This window comes from Macrobrachium nipponense, chromosome 28, assembly GCF_015104395.2.
Source record: "Macrobrachium nipponense isolate FS-2020 chromosome 28, ASM1510439v2, whole genome shotgun sequence".
Lineage (NCBI taxonomy): Eukaryota > Metazoa > Arthropoda > Malacostraca > Decapoda > Palaemonidae > Macrobrachium > Macrobrachium nipponense.
In genome coordinates, this window is record NC_087217.1 from 70248462 (window position 1) to 70270625 (window position 22164).

The following is a 22164-nucleotide window of genomic DNA, read 5'->3' on the forward strand; positions in this document are numbered from 1 at the left end:
AGCCTACATGCCATAGACCTAGGATTGTTGATTTGTGCCTGTCAAGAAAAATTTTATTCCTAATATTTTTTGCAATGTTACTCTACATGCATTAAATTTACTTGCTGTTTGTGCAAATTAGGATATTGAAGCTGACAGACAGATCACTCACCATGACAAAAATTATATATGGTAAATTTTTACTAGTGAAACCAAATGTGTATAAGAAAGACTTTGAGTTTCCCAGAAGGTTAATAAAACAAGCATTTTAAAATTTCAATTACTATGAGCACCATGGTAAATAATACAGTATGAAACTAGCCAATATTTATCTAACTGTACACAATACAATGAAATATGTAGAAAAACATGTATAAATTAGATGAAAAACTTATATTAATTTACATCACCAATCTGAATTACAAGATCAGAACATTAAATACAGGTATAAGTAAACAAACTAAAATATTTTTCTGACTTTACTTTATACCTGACACTCATTCTAATTAATAACTTTTCACACACACTATTCAAGATTATTCTGGTCAAAATATAAAACAAAACTCATTTACTTTAATGTTATCACCAATGGATATGACTTCAAAACCTCAGAGGCCTAGTATTAAAAAACAACCTACGGTTTAAAATGTCTCCTTTCTTTTCTATGACACGACTGCTAGGGGTCTACTATACATTTCTGTCAAATACATGGCATTTTCATGCAAAATGGATTTTACGAAAGTTGATATATATACAAATGCATGAATTAAAGCTACCTTTCAAAAGTAGAAGTATGAAAGTATGAATTTCATCCATCCAAATGGATTCAGTGCTCACTTTCAATATACTGTACATCTACACACATTCAAAATGAGCTGATACATAACCAGGAATTAAATACAATAAATAACAATCTTCTTGTAAACAGTTATAAAGCAAAGTACATACCACAAAACAAGGCATCAGTACTTTTAGCAAGGAAAATATAAAAGTATGATACTATACTGTACATTTATTAATCATGAAGAAAGCTCGTAAAAAGCAAAAGAAAGTTGAAGTAAAACACTACCAAAAGTATCAAGTGTATTGGTGTAGAAAGTTTGATGCATCTATTTAAATCGAAAAAATTTTCATTTTTACAATAATTGTTTGTTTAGAATATAATATAAATAAAGGCACGGTTTTTTTACTATGGGGAGTAAATTTCCTAGCACAATGTAATAAATCACCTTAATGGTTAAAACAGTCTTCTAAACTTTTTCCAGTATACTTGCATTTCAATGATGACGCCAAATTTCATTCCTCAAGTCAAAATTAAAACTAAGTTTATGCCTAAAATATATACAAATTATGAAAAATTGTATTTATTCACTTTAACAATTTTCAACAGCTGCTCCAGTAATTCGCAAGGTTTAGGTACTGTATAGCTAAATTATTAAAATAGTGTAACATAAATTTATTACATTTGATCCTGGAAGTACCGGGTAATGTGTGATGAACGTAACGATTTCAGAGTAGATGAATGCTTAAAAGAAACTTGAGTTCTATGGTTTAGTAAGTTTATGTTTACAAAGATATTCTTTTGCTGAATATCCTGCATAGCTGATCAGTCATTGAAGCACCTTTACATATTAACAAAACCTCAGAAAAACTTTTAAACACCAGTTTCCCGTCTAAGTGGAGAGAGTTGAAGGCCTTTACGTAACATTACTGCTTCAAGATCTCGATCTTCCTCCATGTACCTGAAAATAGATAGTTGGATAATTATAATGAAATTTCTAGGATAACAACATGGTTACAAGTACTACGTTACAAGATGTCACAAAACGTTTTGTACTGCATTCCCACCAAAATATTAATCATAATATAAAAACAACATTTGCAGATTATGCAATTTTATATTCTGCAATTATCACAATTGTATGAAGAGATTATCACCAACAATCATGATGCCTGAGGAAATTTCATTTAACCAAAGTGACTCAACGAATGGTATGTAAACCACAAGACAAAAGAGGTAGTTAAACCAGGTGTTTATGCTCTTAAGCTAGCTCATTTTCAGCTTTATAAGTGACACTCCTGAACCAGCAATTTGATGTTGTTGGTCTCATGTCCTGGTATATTAATTTGATCTCCATTTGGTATGGAGCTCTGGTGAGTACTCAAACATAGGGTTTGGATATTAGTATTCTGATCTTTCCACATGGGGCTGGGGTAATTTCCAAAATATAAGTGCGGAAGTGTCAAAATTCTATTAGATATTACAGGTGATGAATTATTCACATGTTGCAAGATAATTCATCTGTGCAGTAAATTCCTATCTGCAATTAAAATATGAAAAATAAATTCAATCATCTTGATATCAATGCTGGTTATGAAGAGGTTTCTAGGAAAAATGTCATATAAACAGAAAAATATTGTTTAGTCACTTCAATTAGCCTAATAAACTACTTGACTGGAACCTTAATTTTTATATTTTCTTTCCCGTTTCTCATTCACTTGCACTCAACATCAACTGACAATAAAACAGTACCAATAGTCTTCAAAAGGATACTCTATCCTTCCTGTGTCTTTTCCACTACCCTCATCACATTCTTTATTACACTGAACATTAGCTATAACTGCATCCCTCCCAGAGAGCAACTTTAGAAGACAAATCAACTCAAGCCAAAAAAGTAGCATGCTAAAAAGAAAAAGCTGAACTGAGTGAATAATCAAGCAAAATTCCAATCCTATCCAAAGACTTGCACCTCAATAAAATTTCAAGACCAATCAAAGATATGTAAGCTATTGTACTAATAGGTTTTTGTCACTATCCCCTTGTCCCATGTTATTTAGCTTTCAGCTTACATTTCAGCACCTACCAAGTTTGAGTTGAGGGCATCTACACTTTCTTCCCATACAGAATAGCTCCACTACATTTACCACCAATTAATTTCATGTTCCAAATATTTATCACTAAACTGTTGACACATGTATATAAATCCTTGCTACGGATTTTATCGCTGAGAAATTTATACCACTTCAGTAATTCAGTCAACTTGGAAAACCAAGAAAAAATTTAAACCGCCTCTACAGTGACATCTAATATTGGGTTTACAGTGTTCCCCCCCGTATTCGCGGGGGATGTGTACCAGACCCCCTGTGAATAGTTAGAATTCGCGAATGTTTGGAACCCCTATAAAAGTGCTAAAAACAGCCTATTTTGTTAGTTAAAACTTAAGAAAAACCACTAAAAATTTTCATACTTGGTTTTTTTAATAGTTTTATCACAAAAAGTGCATTTTATGATGAAATTGATCATAAAAACCAGGAATTTGTGGATATTTCTCATATAAAAATACCGCGATTGCGCGAATTTTCCGCGAATGCGCGAATTTTCCGCGAATAATGCGGGGAAACGTTCCCGAGAGAAATCTGCGAATGTGTGAGTCCGCGAATCCGGAGAACGCGAATACGGGGGGTCCACTGTAATGCTATTTGCAAAGAAATATTACACTGTGAAAACAGCACATAACGGATTTGTAAAATATAATTTATAAAATACGCAACTGAATGGTTTTACATGTCCTATCAACAGGATGATACTCACTAATATGAAAAAATTTCTAAACATCGTCTAATAAGTCCATCCAAAGTTTTATTAGCAAAATATTATGTAGATCTTCATCTGACACTGTCCTAACCTCTGGACCATTGGTTCAAAACTTTCCTTTTAAAAATTGTCAAAGATAAGAACTTAAAGAAAATACTTTTAAAATTTAATTCGTATTTAACTGGAATAATAATTATTAGACATTAACTAGTTAGATATACTTTACTTGTGGGTTAAAATCACTTTTGTTTCTGGCAAAATTTTTTTCTCTTCACAGAAACATGAATCCTTCAGGTTCAGTATTAATTTTTATAGTAATGTGAGAATGCTTCCTACAATTGTGACATGAAATAATTTCCCACTTACATAACAAGAGCCATATAAATATTCATTATGAATTAAAGAATAAAAATTTATAGGATTCTACTACAAAAATAATAAGACATGCAATCTGTGTTCAGTATCTTCAGTACATTCAAGTAGAAACTTAAAAAAAATCCCAGTAGCTCCAGCCAACTTAGCTTATATAGCAGACTCCCATGCACACTGCTACAGTAAGAACTGCTACACAGTTATGTAAATTTAGTAGAAACAAACATGCATTTATGTTTTGACCCAACCTAAACAATTCACCGTAATACCCACAGCAGCTTTATCCGTGTGATTCCAAATGAAGTTGTGTTCAACATGCTCTTAAAATTTTTAAAAAGGGATATAAAGGATCACTTCAACAAAATATTTTGTTAAGTGATAAGTTCTACAACACACCAAATACAAAGAAATAAAAATAATAAAAAATGTCAAAATTCACCTTAGTGATTACTATACTAAAATACTAAAAGCATGCTTAGTTCTAATTATAAAAAAATTAAGCACGTAAATTAAATCTTTAATAATTTTATACTATAAACTACTGCAACCATGTACATTTATCAATAACCACTCATTAGAAATTTCTTAAACCTGCTTTGACATGACTGCTGGTCTACACTACCCATTTTACTTCTCTAGAACAAGAAATTATCCAACACTACATTATTAGAGTCAGTGGTCTGACTAATCTATGTGGTAAAAACGAAATAATTTTAACTAGACAAGAAAATATAATCACACACATTGCATTATCCATCTGAAACCTAGCAGTAATTGAAATAGGCTTTTTCTTTTTACTTAAAAGGAGTTGGACTAAGTCATCTCTACTCTTCTCTTGTCTTACAAGAGTCTACTAATAAAAAAAATCTACTTTTAATGACAAACTGTTCCGTATTCCTTCTCAATACATGTCCAGCAGAACATACCTATCGTTAGGACACTTTTGTTTACTTCCCAATTTAACTCAAGAAAACTGAATCATATGCATGAGTACTCCCCTAATAATACTTGCAAGGTGCCTTCTAATAACACGTACTGGTGGAAACACTAAATGGCATTGTTGTTATTACTTCCCAATTTAACTCAAGAAAACTGAATCATATGCATGATACTCCCCTAATAATACTTGCAAGGTGCTTTCCTAATAAACAACGTACTGGTGGAAACACTAAATGGCATTGTTGTTATCTTCAAGTCTGCAACAGCTTTGGAATATAGTTCATGTTAACACTAACAATCCACTTAAAAACCTTACATTCAATTAACAATTCTCTATAGGAATGTAATTATCATTCCTTGGCAAATGAATAGCCTTTCAATTCATACTTGAGCTCACCAATAAACATATCCATACCAGAAAAAAGTAATAACTATGGCCTGCCTTTATACTTACAAGAAAGTCTATGTAAACCTCTTGAGCCTTAACTCAACACACACAAATAATATACATCTCTGTGCCTTGTGTCTATCAAATACTGCCTTCTTAGATAAAAAGCACAGAACTGGAAAAACTATGATTTGATTTATATAGATTTTTGGCATTATACCACGTACTGGGGGAACTAAGGTCATTCAGCGCTGAAACGGAAATTAACAGAGAAAGGTTTGAAAAGTGTTAAAGGAGGAAAACCTCGCAGCTGCACTATGAAACAATTATCATGAGATGGTGGACAGTAAGATGGAAGAAAGAGAATATGAACGGAGGTACAGTAAAAGGAATGAAAGTAGCTGCAGCTAGGGGCTGGAGGGAGACTGCAAAGAACCTTAAGTAATGCCTACAATGCACTGAATGAGGTGCACTGACGGAACTAACCCCCTATGGGGGAAAACACACTATGGAATTCAGACCCACAGAAAGAGGAAAGACACACTTAAGCAACATTAAATCAAAGTTCTGACTCATTTCTTCTCATTATAATAACAGGAATCAGGTAAGATTGCATGAAAAGGTGAATTATGGTAATAATAGACTTTTCTTCATGCTTTTATCCAAAGAAAAAATATCTGTATAATTTTTTATATATAAATATCTAAAGCTGTACATCTTTATCAGTTCCCTTTATCAAAAATACTACATCAACTCAATCTCAATAACTAATGGTATTAATCGATGCGCTGAGTACTAAAGAGAACTAACTGCATACATTCAATTTAATTTTATAACTGCTTTTTTCCTAACTCCAAATCAATCAAAGGCAACATCATTTACACTAACTGGCAAAATTTGCTACAGCTATTCTATTTACAATTGCTAACTTGACAACCTTAATATCATAATTTTCTCACTTGGTTAAACAATTCAGAACACAATTTAAAGGAAAAGCCTACAACTTTTTTCCAATTTTCTGTGAAATTTTCAGCACAACAAATTCAGTTCAAATGCAATGTACTACTTCACTGTACATAACTTCATTTTCAGATAAAAGTGACCCTAGATATAGGTTGTCTGCATACATACTCTGCTTTTAAAAACTTGAGTTGTTATGCAACCCATTAATCATAATTAGCCTATTCTGTGAAAAACATACCCAGTTACATTGACTCAAAGGGTTTAAGCAAATGTTCTGCTGCATTTGCCTAATCCACTGTCTGCCTGCAACATTCATCATATATTTCTACACCAACCCACACCTTGAAGTGAAAGAGGAAGGGATGAAGGGGTTGTGTAAGACTTGTTTTAAAGATGTACTGTATTTGTAATACAAAAGCCAAATGCATAACACAATAGGCTGAATTGAAATTTGGGAGGGAGGACGAAATCCTATGAAAGGAATGAGACCCAGACACAAGAGTCCAAATTCCCTTACATGGAAGACAAAGGATCCAATGATTACCCATGAATGAATACACTTCCATTAAGTAAAAAGAATAGTTCACTCTGAATATATTGTAAAAAGAATATTCTTTGGAAATCCAAGCTTATATTCCAATATGAGTAATGATGATAATTTCTTCCCCAAAGGCCAGCACATGAGGGGTCATGTGCAAGATAAAAAATAAGAAACCATATTAAAACAAAATCCACAAAAAAACAAAATTAAAAAGAAATACAAAGTAGAAATGGAATACTCCAAGGTAACCATTACCACAAATAAAACAAAATTCTTCTAAAGACTGGCACAAGTAGGGAAAGGTCAGCTTAACAAATAAACATTCATTTAAGTATAATCTCAAATGGCTTGAGATGAGAATACTAAAATATCAATACTAAATGTGAAAATAGAAACAAGTTTAAGTTAACAGTTGCTGTGAAGAAAAAAAATTACTAGCATATTTCCTTTTGCTTAAAAAATAGTGTACCCTGCTTTTGTCTAGAAGTGTTCCAGTTATTCATGACTTACAGTTATTACTGCATTTTTATATGGCTGCCTCATTTCTGTAATGCATAATCCCTGGTATTCTGATAGTTTTTGCTTTTTGTTACTGTTGGCTAATGATTAGCTAGCATTGCTGTGATGATTATGTAAGTAGCCTAAGTACCTGCCATTTCCACCTACATGTTGGATCCTGAGTCCTCTGAGGGACACTGCTCCCCACACTCACCAACACCTTTGGTGCTTATATTTTGGTATCATAAATAAACATGCAGATGATGCCAAGCTAAAAATACAAAAAATTACAAGTATAAAGATGCATCACTGAATAATCAAGAGGTAATGAAAGTCTTCAAAACTGACTAAGGACAGTTTTTACCTAAATGAACAAAGCCTGATAAAAATTACTTAAAAAGTAGCTTCACAATACCAAGAGAAAAACTGTGTATTCTTTGAGATTCTTTGGCAATGTGACAATGCTGGCTGAAGCAAAAAGGTGGTGGCTTGATATCTGCAGGAGAATCTTCTTTCAAGTTTTTTAAGTATGTGTAGCTGGGGAGGTTTTACATGAAATAAGGCTAATTATGGTCGCTGGGTTTTTTTAATAAATGCCTACTTACTATCAATACTTTACCATTAAAAATTATACATATTACTACGTATATCCAAAGCATGCAACACTATGCTACTATATTCTGTTATCTTTGTAACTACTAAATACTTTAATCCTTATGTGTGAGGGATCTTTCTTACAAAAATATGGAAGTACTAATGGTTTATAAATGTATCTGACTATCAAGTAAGTATATTAATAAGTGTAAATTACCATGAGTATTATAGTACAGTTGTAAGAGTGGAGCAAAATGTAACCTATATTGTACTATAAATTCTAGAAATTAGCTAGTTTTATATAACAAGAAAAGCACAATATCCAAAGATGTTCACAGAAAATTTTACTTATTCTAGAAGAAACAACAACATTACTTCAATGGTGATGGAGCAAGCAGTTTTTCAAGTTACAAAACTGCTACAATGAACTAAACTATCCTTAAAAGTGTTTAAGTATGGATTTAGAAATTTCTGAAATTAATCACATTTCTCACTCCAGTACTGGGTAAATTTAAGGTCAGTGGTGCAGGTATTTGTCATACTGTATTGTTTGTATGGTACAAATACATACTTTCCTTTTGGAATAAATCCTAGAATTCAACCTGTGTTATAAAAGTAATGTATGTATACTAATATGAAATGGGACATTATAATAAAGTATTTAGTATACATACAACTTATATCCTAATACCAATTAATTTAAACACCATTGATGTAAAATTCTACAAGCCTAATGAAAAAATGTACTACACACAAAAATAATGACAACTGCCACTTTGTAATCCACATTAAAAAATGCTTGTAGTTACAAACTGTTACACATCATCACATATTCAAGGATAGCCATTAAATCTGTCATCTAGGATTTAGAACATTTTCATGTCACTAATATGGCTACATATTTAGGGGCTAACTATATTACCAAGAAACTACAATATATATTTCCTTCAGTTTAAGAAATTCAAAAGCACTGAGGATGTAGAGCTAAATGTTAGTCTATCAAAAAGCTGAAAATGGCATTTTCAATGTTAGTCATGGCTGTTTCAGTGTAACACTATGAAAACTTACAGGGTGGGTGAGGCCAGCCAGGACAACTGCATGTCTGCCAGCCAGCCATCCAGAAGGAAGAGCGTGAGGGAGGGGGGAGCTAAGAGGAGTGGTCTGTCTCACTTGTCTTGGTAGTTTCATGTAAAAGTGCACATTACATCACCATGCAATGATACTGGTACAATACTACTCAAAAAGTTTGTTACATTACAGTTTAAGATAATAAGTAAAAGTTTATTTACATAGCACTACTGGCTAGTTCCATTTTACACATGTTTATAGGATACAATAAGCATGCACCATCATTCTTAAAACTCAATGCACCTAGGTACACACCAAATAATTACATAACCTGTACCAGAAAACAACATATACATAATTAGTAATAGCCTGCAGTCATGCTAACAGTCTTCTAATCAAAAAGGTGACGGACCTCTTTGGCCTTCACTCAAGATTATGGGTAAAAACCCAAAAATATAAGGTAAAATGCCAACACAAACTAGTACTACAAGAGCACAACTGCATGCTTTATTAAAGAAAGAATAAGAGGATTGATTACGATCATGAAAAATATCAACAAGTTCCCTAACCAATTGGGAAATGACTCTTGAGACTGTAACAATAAAGGAACTGAATTTCTCAATTCTTTAAAATCATCTGATTATTAAATTTGTTTTAGCTAACATCTTATCACTACAATCTAATACTTGGATGGTGCTGTTCTTTACGTTTAAATATTCATCTGAACTACCAACGACTTCCCTCTGATTACAAAGTAGGGTTTGGCAGTAAGGACCATCACTGCAACCTTCCTCTTTGCAGTGACTCGCCTTCTTAAAACTACATGTATTCTTACCAGACTGCATGACACAATTTAAACTGGAATGGACACAAGAATGATCATGCACTGGTGAAGTTGCACTGAGCTCCTGTTCATTTACATCATTAGAGATGGAGAAAGCGTTACAGTTGTCTGTTGTAAGTTTGAATTAGGTTTAAAAGAAGGCTGATGAAGTACAGTAGCTAAAAAGGAATAACCATTGGAAATTTTACGATGTCTAAGAGTCACATCTGAGTATTGTTTCATTGTACTTTGTGCAAAGGGTATGTTATAAGGGCACACAACAATATGCTTAGGAAACTTGTCAACAGTAACAGACAGATTAGCACAGAAGAAAGGGATATTTGGGCTAAGGTGATTGTGGTCGCACCTCTGTCTGTCCTCCTCTAACATGGTGACTAGAGCATCCTTTTGCTCCAAAATATTCAACATTTCTGCAAGGATGGTGCCCTCAACGATCAATGTCCTTCTCTGGATTTTTCTTCACGTTCTGAAAATTAAAATACAGTGAGTTTTCTCAAAAACAAACTTATTTAAAAAAAAAAGCCTACACCTTATGACTTCCAAAAAAACAATGTTCTGAGATACACCCCCAACACATTCTAAATGCTTGTGTACAGTAATAAAAAATATCAAGTTGTTCTCTACTGAAGAAATATTTATAAAAGCAACAACTAATTGAGTGTCACAGCACAACCAAGATTTTTCAAATTTTTTGTGTATATGTACTTTATAGGTACTTTAACAATGGAATTATCAGGTTATAGCCCTTAGAACTGGAACTTATATAAATATGGTAAAAATCTTCTGAATAACAATGCATACAGTACCTGACCAATCAATTTCAATTTTTACACATAGGTCACACTACATAGTTACAAAGCAATATCCTGAAGTCTTTTGCAGGTTGGGAGAAGTGCATACCTCACTTGGTCCCAAATATAACCTGAAGTGTTATGTTGCTACAGTTATACTCTCTTTGACACTTGCTTTCTGCTTGTCATTATAGATCTGCTAAGCAGAAGGTGAACCAGTGTTCTACAAAATATTTATTAAAGACCTCATGCTTTGTTACAATAAAAATATCTTACAATCTATCATATTAACAATGGAGCTCCAATAATAATGGCAAGTGAAGACTTTCAAATTATAACATACTTGGTCCTTACTATCTGTTAAGGTTGGATTCTCAACATCCCTTCATAATTACCAAAATATTTGAAAATCTGCTCTAGATAACCTAACCTAACTTAACCTATCACAAGAGTTAAGTACATACTTATGTTAGGTCATAAATTAATCGGCAATATTAAAATACTTATGTACAAAAAGCCTACCTATTCAAGCTGTTGCCATGGTAATAACTTCTTGATTCTAGTAGTGACTCTCCAGTTTTTTAATTTCTACCTGCTGTGCATTTACCTCATCTGTCATTACAGCCACCAAAATAACTAAATTTAAAAGGATATTTGTATTTTCCCTAATGTATGAACCTGCACTTTCATACAAGTGAAATACCTTGCTCTTGCTTCACTTCCGCTGTTACTGAACCATCTGAAAAACAAAATCCTAATGCTAGACCTTGGTCATAAGTGACATGGATTGACCTGCCTCGTTCATTGCGTGAGTCAGCCTGTATGCAGCTACGCTCATTCTCTAGAGGGTAAAATTATCTATATGAAGTGTAGGTTCGTTATTTTAAGAATAATACAAATTTCCTTTTTAATTTGTTATTTGTTCCAAACAACATATACAAAACATGACAAATTTTTAACCAATTTAAAATTTTCATAACTAACAAACCTGAGGTCTTAACATTAGGATAATACTGGCGCCAAGCTGGAAACCGGTAGAATTAAAATTAATCTTGTGAGATCCAGGGACTATTGGCATCTATACCAGGTCACGGGGCATGTAATACTGAGAATGCCCTTGGCGTCCCGTGACCAGCCAGTTACTCTTCCAACCCAGTTTAGACTGCTAGAGGGGTGGTTAGAGGTGGGCCTTTAATTTTGATATGTTAAGACCTCAGGTTTGTTAGTTATGAAAAATACAAATTGGTTAAAAATTTGTCATTTGTTCATATACGAAACAAACCTTCGGTCTTGACATTAGGATAGACTTACTTATTGGTGGGAGGTAAGTCTCTATAACTGACTGGGAGTTTGCCACCTTTATCCATTTCCGAAAAGTAGGTGTATTCTAAGACAATGGACTATTAACCCTTGAACCAAAGATACATGAGAATCTATTGGTTTTTCTCACTGGGTGCTCGTATGATGCCATGGTTTATTACATTACAGAAGATGGAGAACTCTCCATGCTTCTAAACCACTCCTGTCCCTTGTATCTGGATCTATTATCACCCCTCTCGTTTCCCTATCACCGAGAGGAGTGTATTGCTACTGAAAAGTATACTATACTCTAGATTATCTTTACAGTATGGCTGACCACCTCACCTGCATCTATAGTCCGTTCCAGCTTATGATGGTACTCTCCTTCATACTGCCCATAGGTAAAGGAGTAGAAAGAAGTAATAAAGAAGAAAGACCAGTCTCTCATTCATTCTACTTTCATACCTTCATCTTAGACTAGACACAAACGACCACCAGGGTACTGGATAGCTATCCACTTGCTGGGCCGCCACCACTGGACCCAAGGAAAAAAGTGTCCAAGAATCTATGGGCGAACATCTTTTTAAATAAAAAGAACGTGAAAGTTCTTTGGCGTTGCCAAATACCAGCATTCAGAGTTCTCTCCAAAGACATATTCTTCTTGAATGCCAAAGAAGCGCTCAAGCCCCTGATGTCATGAGCTCTAGCCCTCTCCTGGCTATTTGACCCTCTGTCTTCTGTCATGTATGCATTTTGATAGTTTCTCTTACCCAAAACGATATTGTATTCCTGGACACTTCCTTTTTGTTCCATCCTGTTCTCATGAACAGCGTCCGGCACCCTGGCCTAAGATGCCTTGTCCTTCTTAAGTACTTTCTTAGTACCCTGACGGGACACAGAAGCATTCTTCTTTGTCATTGTCTATGTGGAACCTCACCTGAAGACTGGAGGAGAATCTCTCACAGGTAACTATGTGGGAGTGTTCCTACCATGGTAAAAGGGTATACAAAGGATGTATACCACAGGCCTCATGATGTTCCCAATGATGTCTTCCCACTCTAGATGGAGTTTCCCGTAGGCTCTGTATCATCATTTGACCTACTGCGCCGCCACTACCGAACCCAAGGTGAAGGCATTTAAGGACTTGTGTGTTATCCTTGAGGTAGAAAGACGTGAATGTTGTCTGCCTCTTCCAGACCCCTCCCCAGAGGACCTGATGACCAACTGGGTCTTCTTCAATGCCACAGACACAGAGGGTCCTATCCCGCTAATGTCATGAGTCCTGACCCTGGTTTAAACAAGATTCTCTGCTATGGTCCAACTTCCAGGCCTCATCACCATTCTCTGCCAGAACAAGAATGACAGGCTGTATGTTTGCGGTAGGCTGTCAGGGCTCTCATGGGGCATAGTAACATTTTTTTTTCTCCTATGAAGTACCTTCAATGAGGGAACAGAAAAACCATCGAAACATTGCATCATGGGGTTGGGGGTTCTGAGTCTTTGCCATGAACTCTGGAAAGCAAGTTAAACCAACCAGCATCCAACCATAGCTGTGAAGGAAAAAAAACTATGCTTGGTGTGAGTGATGCTGTACAAGAGCCATCTGGTTCCCTAACACCCTTTGTTGACACCAATGCCAACAGAATAACTGCTCTAAGGGTCAAGTCCTGGCCTGATGCCAATCTAATGATTCATAGGATGATTGTCTCAGGGAGGCCAGGGACCTTGGTTACACTCCACTCTGGGGGGTTTAACTTGCAAGGGGAGCAACTCCTTTTTTTCTTCTTTTTTAAGTTTCTGATTGTGTCTGGCAGTTCCAATGGACACTGAAGCTGCAGACACGGAAAGGGTCTTGACATAAGAAGAGAACGAATTCTACATCATCCTCAAACATTCTGAGGGGATGGAGATCCCTCCCACTTCACCAACTTTCATTTTCCCTGATACAGACCAAGGGATGAGGTCCTGCAACTTCTACAGCCTCCACCCATGAAGATGGAGTGAGGCCCCTGCCTGATGATACTGTGACCGGAGGAAGTCTGCATACCATTCTGCTTGAAGCCATTTTGGAGCTATGTGTCATTCTCAGACCTTGGGATACAACAACCTTCAATGACCTTCCTCAGTTGGTTGAACTGGGCGAAAGGTACACGTCCAAGCTATGTTGGAAGGTGCCTGCTGGAAGGCTCTTTGGTTGGGGACCAGGAGTAACTTCTTTTTCCTTCCGCTGTGGTGAACAGGTTCCAGTGGGGAACCCTCCCAAAATTTAAGCATCATGTCCACTATGCCCTGTTCCAATGGCCATTCTGTCCCAACTATTTGGTCTGTCATGATGTTCTTCCCAGGGAAGTACCTGGCTGCCAACAGCTGTCCCCTGGTCCCTGAACAAATTGCTGTTTCCACTGTTAAGTCATTTAGGTTGTGGGAAATTGTGCTCCTTGCTTGTTTACATACGCGACCATCAATGACAATGGTGACTATCCATGGAGGAGATCTTGGAATGTTGGAGTGCCATCAAAACTGCTCACCACCTCCCAAACAAATTTGTTGTCGATGCTGCTCCTTGTCCCATTTCCATGAAATGCACATGTTGTTCAAGTGGATGGACAACTTAACTGTATCTCCCACAAGTGGTTTTCTGGGTCCATCCATCACTGTAGATCTTCCAGCACCTTTCTTGTCACACTTATTATCCTTTGTTCTGGCATGTGAGTGTCTTTCCCCCTTCATCATTTTCCATTGCAAGAATGAATAAGAATCCTGCCCTCGGTTACCAATTTTCCTAGAACATCAGCTGGCCCACCAGGACTTGCCACTTCTTCACTGGCTAGCAATGGTTGGACAGGAAGGAGTCGGATACATTTAGGAGCTTTGGTTAACCTCTCTTGAGATGGGTGGGCCTTCGCATTCACTACGTCAATCATCATACTAGGTACTTAATCCTCTATTCTAGTATACATCTGACTTTGGGGTTGATCAGGATTTCCCAAAATTCTTGCACAGATCCACGATCATGTCACTGGCCTTTGAGGCTTTCTATGCCAAGGGTGCTAGTATGATCCAGTCATCCAAGTACGTAGTACCTACATAGCCTGCTACCCTTCCTGAGGCCCCATTCTGACACCAGTTGCAATACTAAGGTGAAAACCTGGGTGACTGTTGTGAGGCCAGTACAGCAGGGCTTAACTCTGCCAATGCTGCAACTCTTCTCATCAACAGGATATTAGCCCAAACGTTGGCAATTAAGTTTGTTAAATATCATAGCTTTGGAACCACCGACTGAAGCAATCTGACAAATGCTGTTTTCATCTACTGATTTCCAGTGAATCTGAAGAGGTATCTTAGCCACTGCTGTTGAATAAAGATCTAACAATGAAGCTGGTCTGGAAAATAGAAACTGTTGACTCCAATGTAGCAGCTTCTTGACATGTATGTAAAGAACAACCACCTTTTTCCCTGGTGTAAGGTCAAACCAAGTCTTAAATGCACAACATCTGGATTGATATGCCTTCCCAGCAGAGGAACAACAGGTGTCATATATTTTCTGTCTTAACGAGGGGGAGGAAGAAACTTGAATGATCTATTCAATCTAAAAAATTATCCCTCCCTGAAATCCCTGCATTGATATGATGTACCACAGACTCAGCATGATTGGAACACAGTAATTCATATGACACCTTCACATCTTTCTTTGGACCTAAAAGGGCTTCAATTCGTCGGAGCTAAGCTGGAAGGAGTTTCAGATCTCCTTGAAAGATTATGAATTGACAAATCAAGTCAATAACCTCTGCATGAGGAGCAATGAATCTCCTTTCTCTGCTTCTTCCCACTACCAAAAACATTCTGCTCCGCCGCATGAGGAAGGTATATCACCCTATCACCAGACACACGACTGTGGAAGTCCTGGCTGCTCAATCCTACAGCTGCAGCACACATTATACGACAGCCGATCTTGGTTAGTTCTTGAAAAACCGCCTGATGTACATGATTTCCGGTATCTTTTACTGCTCCTTGAGCAAGAATGAGAATGACACCTATCCCTCCAGGCTGATGGTTCTTGTAAAGTGTTGGCGTGTATTGTTAACATTTCCACAGCTGCTAACTATGGCCTTTAGAGATCCTAGACCTTGATCTCCTGGCCCAAGGTGAACCACAAACTTCACTACTGCGTGGCCTATTAGAAGAGTGCACTTCCTTCTTCAAAGGAGAAACCTCCAATGCTGTAAACACTCGTTCTCTTAACTGGAGCATTGTCATCCTTTCTCTTCATCTTGAAACAGTCATACAGGAGAAACTGGGACCTGCCCACTGGTCTTTGTAGACTGATGAACTCCCACTGCAGATTCTCTAAACATTCTCAAAGAATATCCAAAAGCCTTTTCTGACACTCTTACAACCGCACTCAAAGAAGCTTCTACCCAACGCAACATTTGTTGATTTCTTTGGCCATGATGACATATTAGAATGCAAGGAGCATAATTAGGCACAAAAACTGCCTAAAACCCCTCCTGATAGCATCCAAAAATGAATCACTGGAATGAACCTGATAGGGGTATGGGAAAGCATCTAGTATAACGGAGAAATATATGGATCAGCATCATGATAAGGCAGAACAACAAAAGGAGATAAAGGCAATTCTTACATCCAAAGATGGCGACATTTCCTTTCTCTTGTACCTGATCATAAAACCTTTATCATTATTCCACCGACCAAAAATGACTAAGAGAACAAGGATTAGTAATTGTATTTATATTTTCTCTACACCTACTCCATGTTGGATGTGGACCTGTGAACACCAATATTAAGAATCTTGAATAAGGGACCAACTAATACCTGGGCATTTCCTCTGTTTCCTGAGAGATCCTGAAGAAACCTTTGCCAGGGAGTTAAAATGAGCCCTAATATCCTGATACTCATACAATCCAATGGAAAACACACACACACACTGAAACACAGAAACAAGTGAGAAAGCAGGCAAACTAAACCGGCTTTAAAAGGGCAGAGAGCAAAGCATGTCTTCTCTTAAAGGCGATAAGAAAATTACTGACACGATCAAGAGATGCTGAAGGCAGTGTGGGAGCTCCCAAATAGTTCATGATCGAGCACAGATGCCAATAGTCCTTGTGTACACAATTTTTATTAATTTTATCAATTTTTCCAGCTGCGCTATCAGGTTTATCCTAATGTTAAGACCGAAGGTTTGTTTCGTATATAAACAAATTATATGTTCTATAATAATAAAGGTGCAAACCAGGGTGGCAAACATGGCCCAATAATAACTAGGCATGGGGAGTAACATACAACAATCACAAAGAATAGTGCAAATGAATACTTGAGTGTGCTCAGAAAACGTGCAATCACTATTGCAGCTGCGAGCACAATGGATGAGGGTAGGTTGATCCAAGTCACACGTAAAACCAGATCTAGCATTAGGATTTTATTTTCCAAAGGCAGTTCAATAACACCCAAAGCAAAGCAAGTGGTGAGGTCCTCCACATATATATACCATAAGCGAAGGTTCATATACATCGGTCAACAAACATTAACTTAGTAGCATTCCTCTTTTAACAACATTTCTTCTAGTTACTTTAAATATGCCTTTACAACTCTTTATTGTTCATGTTTGTTTTGCACACACCATTGCATTTCTGCATGTGAGGCTAACATTGTACAGTTATTTTCATATACGGCAACATTCAAGAAGGATACTTTAATGGTACTAGTTTAGATATGACAGGGGTGTAAGCAATGGTAACAATACGTATTGAGATTAGATGGATGAATAGAGCTGAGGGCACAAGGACAGTTAACAAAGCCAAGAGGGCCATTCACAGCCAAAAAGGGTTATACTGGATTCTTCATTTATTTGGATATTCTACAGCCCTGTACAATCAGACTTACCAAGAATTTACTGTAAATTTGAAGAAACTCTGTGGCATCATGTCACACAAAAAGCGAAGAAAAATGTTTTTTTCCTGACTTCACAGACAAAGATGCAATTTCAAAATAAAAAATAAATACCTGATAAAGCCATGCGATGTCTCAATTCATGTTCCAACCTGACGTGCCGATCCTCTAGTTCAAGCTCCTTGGCTCTTACCATAAGTTCCTGTTCCCATCTCACGAGAGCATTCTTCTCATGCACCATGGAAAACCAGTCACTTATTAGCTCTGCTTCATCTCGACTGGCTCCTCCCTGGAAAAAATAATGCAATAGAATTACCTATTAAGTTTTGCATGAAGTCCAAGATTATTTGATAACTAGGATATCACACTTCTGTTCAATCATTCAGAAGAAAACAAATTTTTTGTTCTAACTAGTTTTATTAATTTCATAAATTCACGACAAGTACACTCTCTACTCCATCCTTTGCCATTGGACTGGTCTTTTTCTATGCAAACATATCCTGTATGAAAAATTTTCTGGGGCAGGTCATTCCACATACAGTTGACTATTATAGAAATCAGGAATTATCTTTAGCTCGGATACCATTAACCCCCAACAGCCTGGGTATTGTGCATATACAATCACATATAGGTTCGAGGTGGTGGATGGATTTGGTGCCATAAAGTTTGAACTAATTTTGCGGGAAAAATGTTCCGAGTTTCATATACTATATCACCATTGGCAACTCTTCAGATCACCCTATAAGTGTGAGAGTGAGCTGAGAAGCCTTCAGTCTTGCTCGAGGTGGTAAGGAGGGAATGTGGTCATAAATATTTTACATACAATAAATATGCTAAGAATTTGTTCCTGGTTTTATTTCTTATCTTTTACGATATTCTTTGAGCTGTAATTTCAATTTGACAAAATAAAATAAAATAATATTAGAAAGAACACTTATAACTTTGTAAACTAGCATATTTTTCTACAATGTCATAAGGAAACAGGCCCACAAGGGGTGGGAAATATTCCGTTACAACTTCCCATCGAAAGTACAGAACAATTTTTTTTTTTTTTTTTTTGTTAGAATTGTTTTCTTATACCACTCTTGAGTTCTTTTTTTTTTAGTTTTTCTTTTACCGTATTTACTCGCATAACACATTATCTCCCATATCATGCGACCCCCAAATTTTCACCCTAAAAAATTATTTTATCACATATCTCACATATCATGCGAGTTAAATTTATGAGACCAAAATTTAACAATAGACTAACCTCTTTTCCTCCATCTCTTAATTTATCCCATCTTCTAGTTAAGTTTAAAAAAGTAAAAGAGAATGCAAAAAGTATCGGTAGTAATGATATACTTGTATGGAAAATGCATACAGCCAGAAACAGCAGTTTGCTGTGAACAACCAATCCGATAAAAACAGCCATTTCGCTTACATTTCAACCATCGTACAATAGTAAAAAATTACTATATTCATGTTACGAATGACGTTAACGAGAATAGGACTGATATATTTTTACATTACAGATAGTAGTCGACTTACTACTGCAACTGGTTACAAACAACCAGTCATAAATCGATTTGGATGTAAGAATATTATACTAGTGTAGCCTACACTAGGGTAATCAATACCATCTTTACATATAGGGTAGCCTAGCCTACACTACACAGCATACTTTACACATATATGGCATACTAATTATTAATTTCAGCTAATTCTCTAGGTTCAATGCACATTGGCTTATGATGATTCAGTACAAAGAGAAATTGAATAACATTTAACAAGTTAGCCTCACCTATACGATGATGATGATATCAGGGTACATATATCGTATATATACGAATACAGTAGCCTAGCCTTCAGTATACTAGATACTGCATATACAATATATTTTAGTAATTTATTAATAAAAGCCAATTTTGGAGTTTCAATGTATTCTGACTATATCAGTAAAAAAAAAAAATAGACATGAAACAGGAATCATATTCGGACCGACATCAGCATACCTAGTTGAGTGATGTCAGGCTGCTGACGGCTACGTATATTTACAAAATAAATACACAATGAATATGCATCTTTTCTGATTCTTTTAAAAAGTTATATATTACAGTATTCAATAATATTGTATGTATTCTAATATTATTGTATCAAAATACTAACAAAGCGGTCAGTGTTTTTGGTTTGGAAATCAGCTGATGGCGAATACAAGTTTATTTCTCCTTACTTAACTCATTTCAGAGCGAATTGTCTTTCTTCTAGTTTGCGTAAAATATCTAGATACTCTACTTATATGAGATAAAGTAATTTGTCATTATACGACGTGTTTCAAGTCGAAATATGAATTTAAAATGCCTTGTGAACTAAAGTACTTTTTCTTTAACAGATTGGATTGTGGGCATGTTTATCGTGTAAAAAATATGAGGTGATTGCGTTCGCTTTTTTCACTTCATTTCATCGAAGTGCGAACTTTACCGTTACTTTACTTATCTTTTATTGGCGTGAAAACAACAGTAAAATGTATTTTTTCAAGACCTGAAGTTTTGATTAAAATAATTTTCTCTTGAATTTTATCTACAGTTGTGTTTGATGGCTTAAATTTACTGGAGTTATATCCTTGTTGACGATGCACGATAATAGTATTATGTATAGCCTTACTCGGTATGGATGAAGCTTTCGCAAACTTCGGTATAGTACCATCAAACTCGACCATAAACTAAATTTGAGAGAAACGTGTTTTAATCAAAACTATTGGGCATCAAAAGAACACATTTTACTGTTTTCACTCCAAGTAGTATTCTGACGAGATAAAGTGAAAATATTGAACAGAACATTGATTTTTGTTTACGCAATAAACATGCCATCAGCACCATCTACTAACAAAAAAAATAACTAAATTTTGTTCACAAACGATACGTTTTCAAGTGTTATTTCCACTTGAAAACATTTTGTATAACGTAAAATAACTTTGTCTCATATAAATAGAGTATCTTTTCATTTGTGCTAACTGGAGGCAAGAAAGTCACTGATTAAATTTTGAGTTCAATACAGCAAAACAAACTTACTTCGCCATCACCCTCAGCTGATTTCCAAAACATAACATTGATTGCTAATACAAACAAATAGAAATATGAAAATACATATAATATTATTGGATGCAGTCAAGTAAAACAAAACTTTTAAAAATATCCATGGAAAAGATGCATATCTATTATGTTTGTATTTTATCATATGATACTAATATATGATTATTACATCCTCGAATTTTATATCTCATGTAAGATGCGACCCCCTTAAAATTAGCTCCAAAATTAGGGCTTCAAAAGTCGCATAATACGCGAGTATATACGGTATATTGGCCATTCTTAAATTTAGCCTGGTCATGGGTGTATGCATTAACATATATTAGCCTGGGTTTTGGGGGGGGGGGGGGGGGGGGTTGGGGGGGGGGGGTCAAAAGCGGGCTAAGTACACAAATCCAACATCCTAGCTAATAAAAAAAAGTACATGGTATAATTTTTCAAGTCATCAATGTTTGGTAAATCACAAATAACAAAGTATACCAAATGTTACATACATTTTCTCCTCTTAAAGCTTTTTCTACAGCAACTCCTCTTTCCTCAAGCTCTCTTGTCTTTACTTCACATTCCTCAAGTTGACGCTGTATCTCCTGAGCCATCCTTAGCCTGGTAAAATTATATCCAAGTTTTTAAAAGCACACTATTACAGTGAAATTCTTTAATGTACTAGGAAACTAGTCTTTTTTAATAACCTACTCTAAACAATTCTTGACACAAAAAATGGACTACAAGCACTAAATTGTACATGTTTGAAGACTGTTTATCTATTACCTATAAATTTGTCAATGCAAATTAAAAAGAATGGTCAGCAGCCCTTAGCACTGATGCAGCTTACAAAGCCTGAATTTTTATAAGCATTCTTAAAGTATAACTAAGATTCATTATAGATCCAGTCATCTAAAATAGCCTTTAACTCACAAGATGCATCCAGGAGCACAAAAAAAAAACACCTCTCCATACTTGAGGTATATATATGTAATGGTTCTCATTCTACTGTGTAGATATTTTGAGTGGTGATGAGCTGCCTTTCTCCATACTTTTTTTTAGAATGCTTTGACACCACCATGAGTGTTGCTTCAAGTTGTGCCTTTGTTGGTGATGATTGTGCCCTTGCTGTCTACCTGTGACCACAAGTGCTGTGGATGATTTCTTTACATTGACTTCTCTTACACTCTATGTTTGGAACATTACACAAGTTATTCTACCCGAGTTTCCCTAATGCAGCAGATTTTATACATACCCTAAGTTAATTCTGCTTGTGTGGTAATTGTACCTTCAATTTCATCACATTTTTCATTTCCTTTGCTCTTCCGTTCAAGTC

General features: G+C 35.8%; 1 protein-coding gene across 1 annotated transcript in view; it reads right to left on the reverse strand.

Annotated features, from left to right (window-relative positions):
• Positions 1-245: 245 nt before the first annotated feature.
• LOC135201228 (F-actin-monooxygenase Mical-like) overlaps positions 246-22164 on the reverse strand; it is a 323794-nt gene continuing 301875 nt past the window's right edge. The window contains 5 exon segments of the mRNA XM_064230105.1: positions 246-1721; positions 10128-10228; positions 11265-11413; positions 17893-18067; positions 21341-21449. Coding sequence (XP_064086175.1) covers positions 1634-1721; positions 10128-10228; positions 11265-11413; positions 17893-18067; positions 21341-21449 — 622 coding nt within the window. The 3' untranslated portion in view covers positions 246-1633.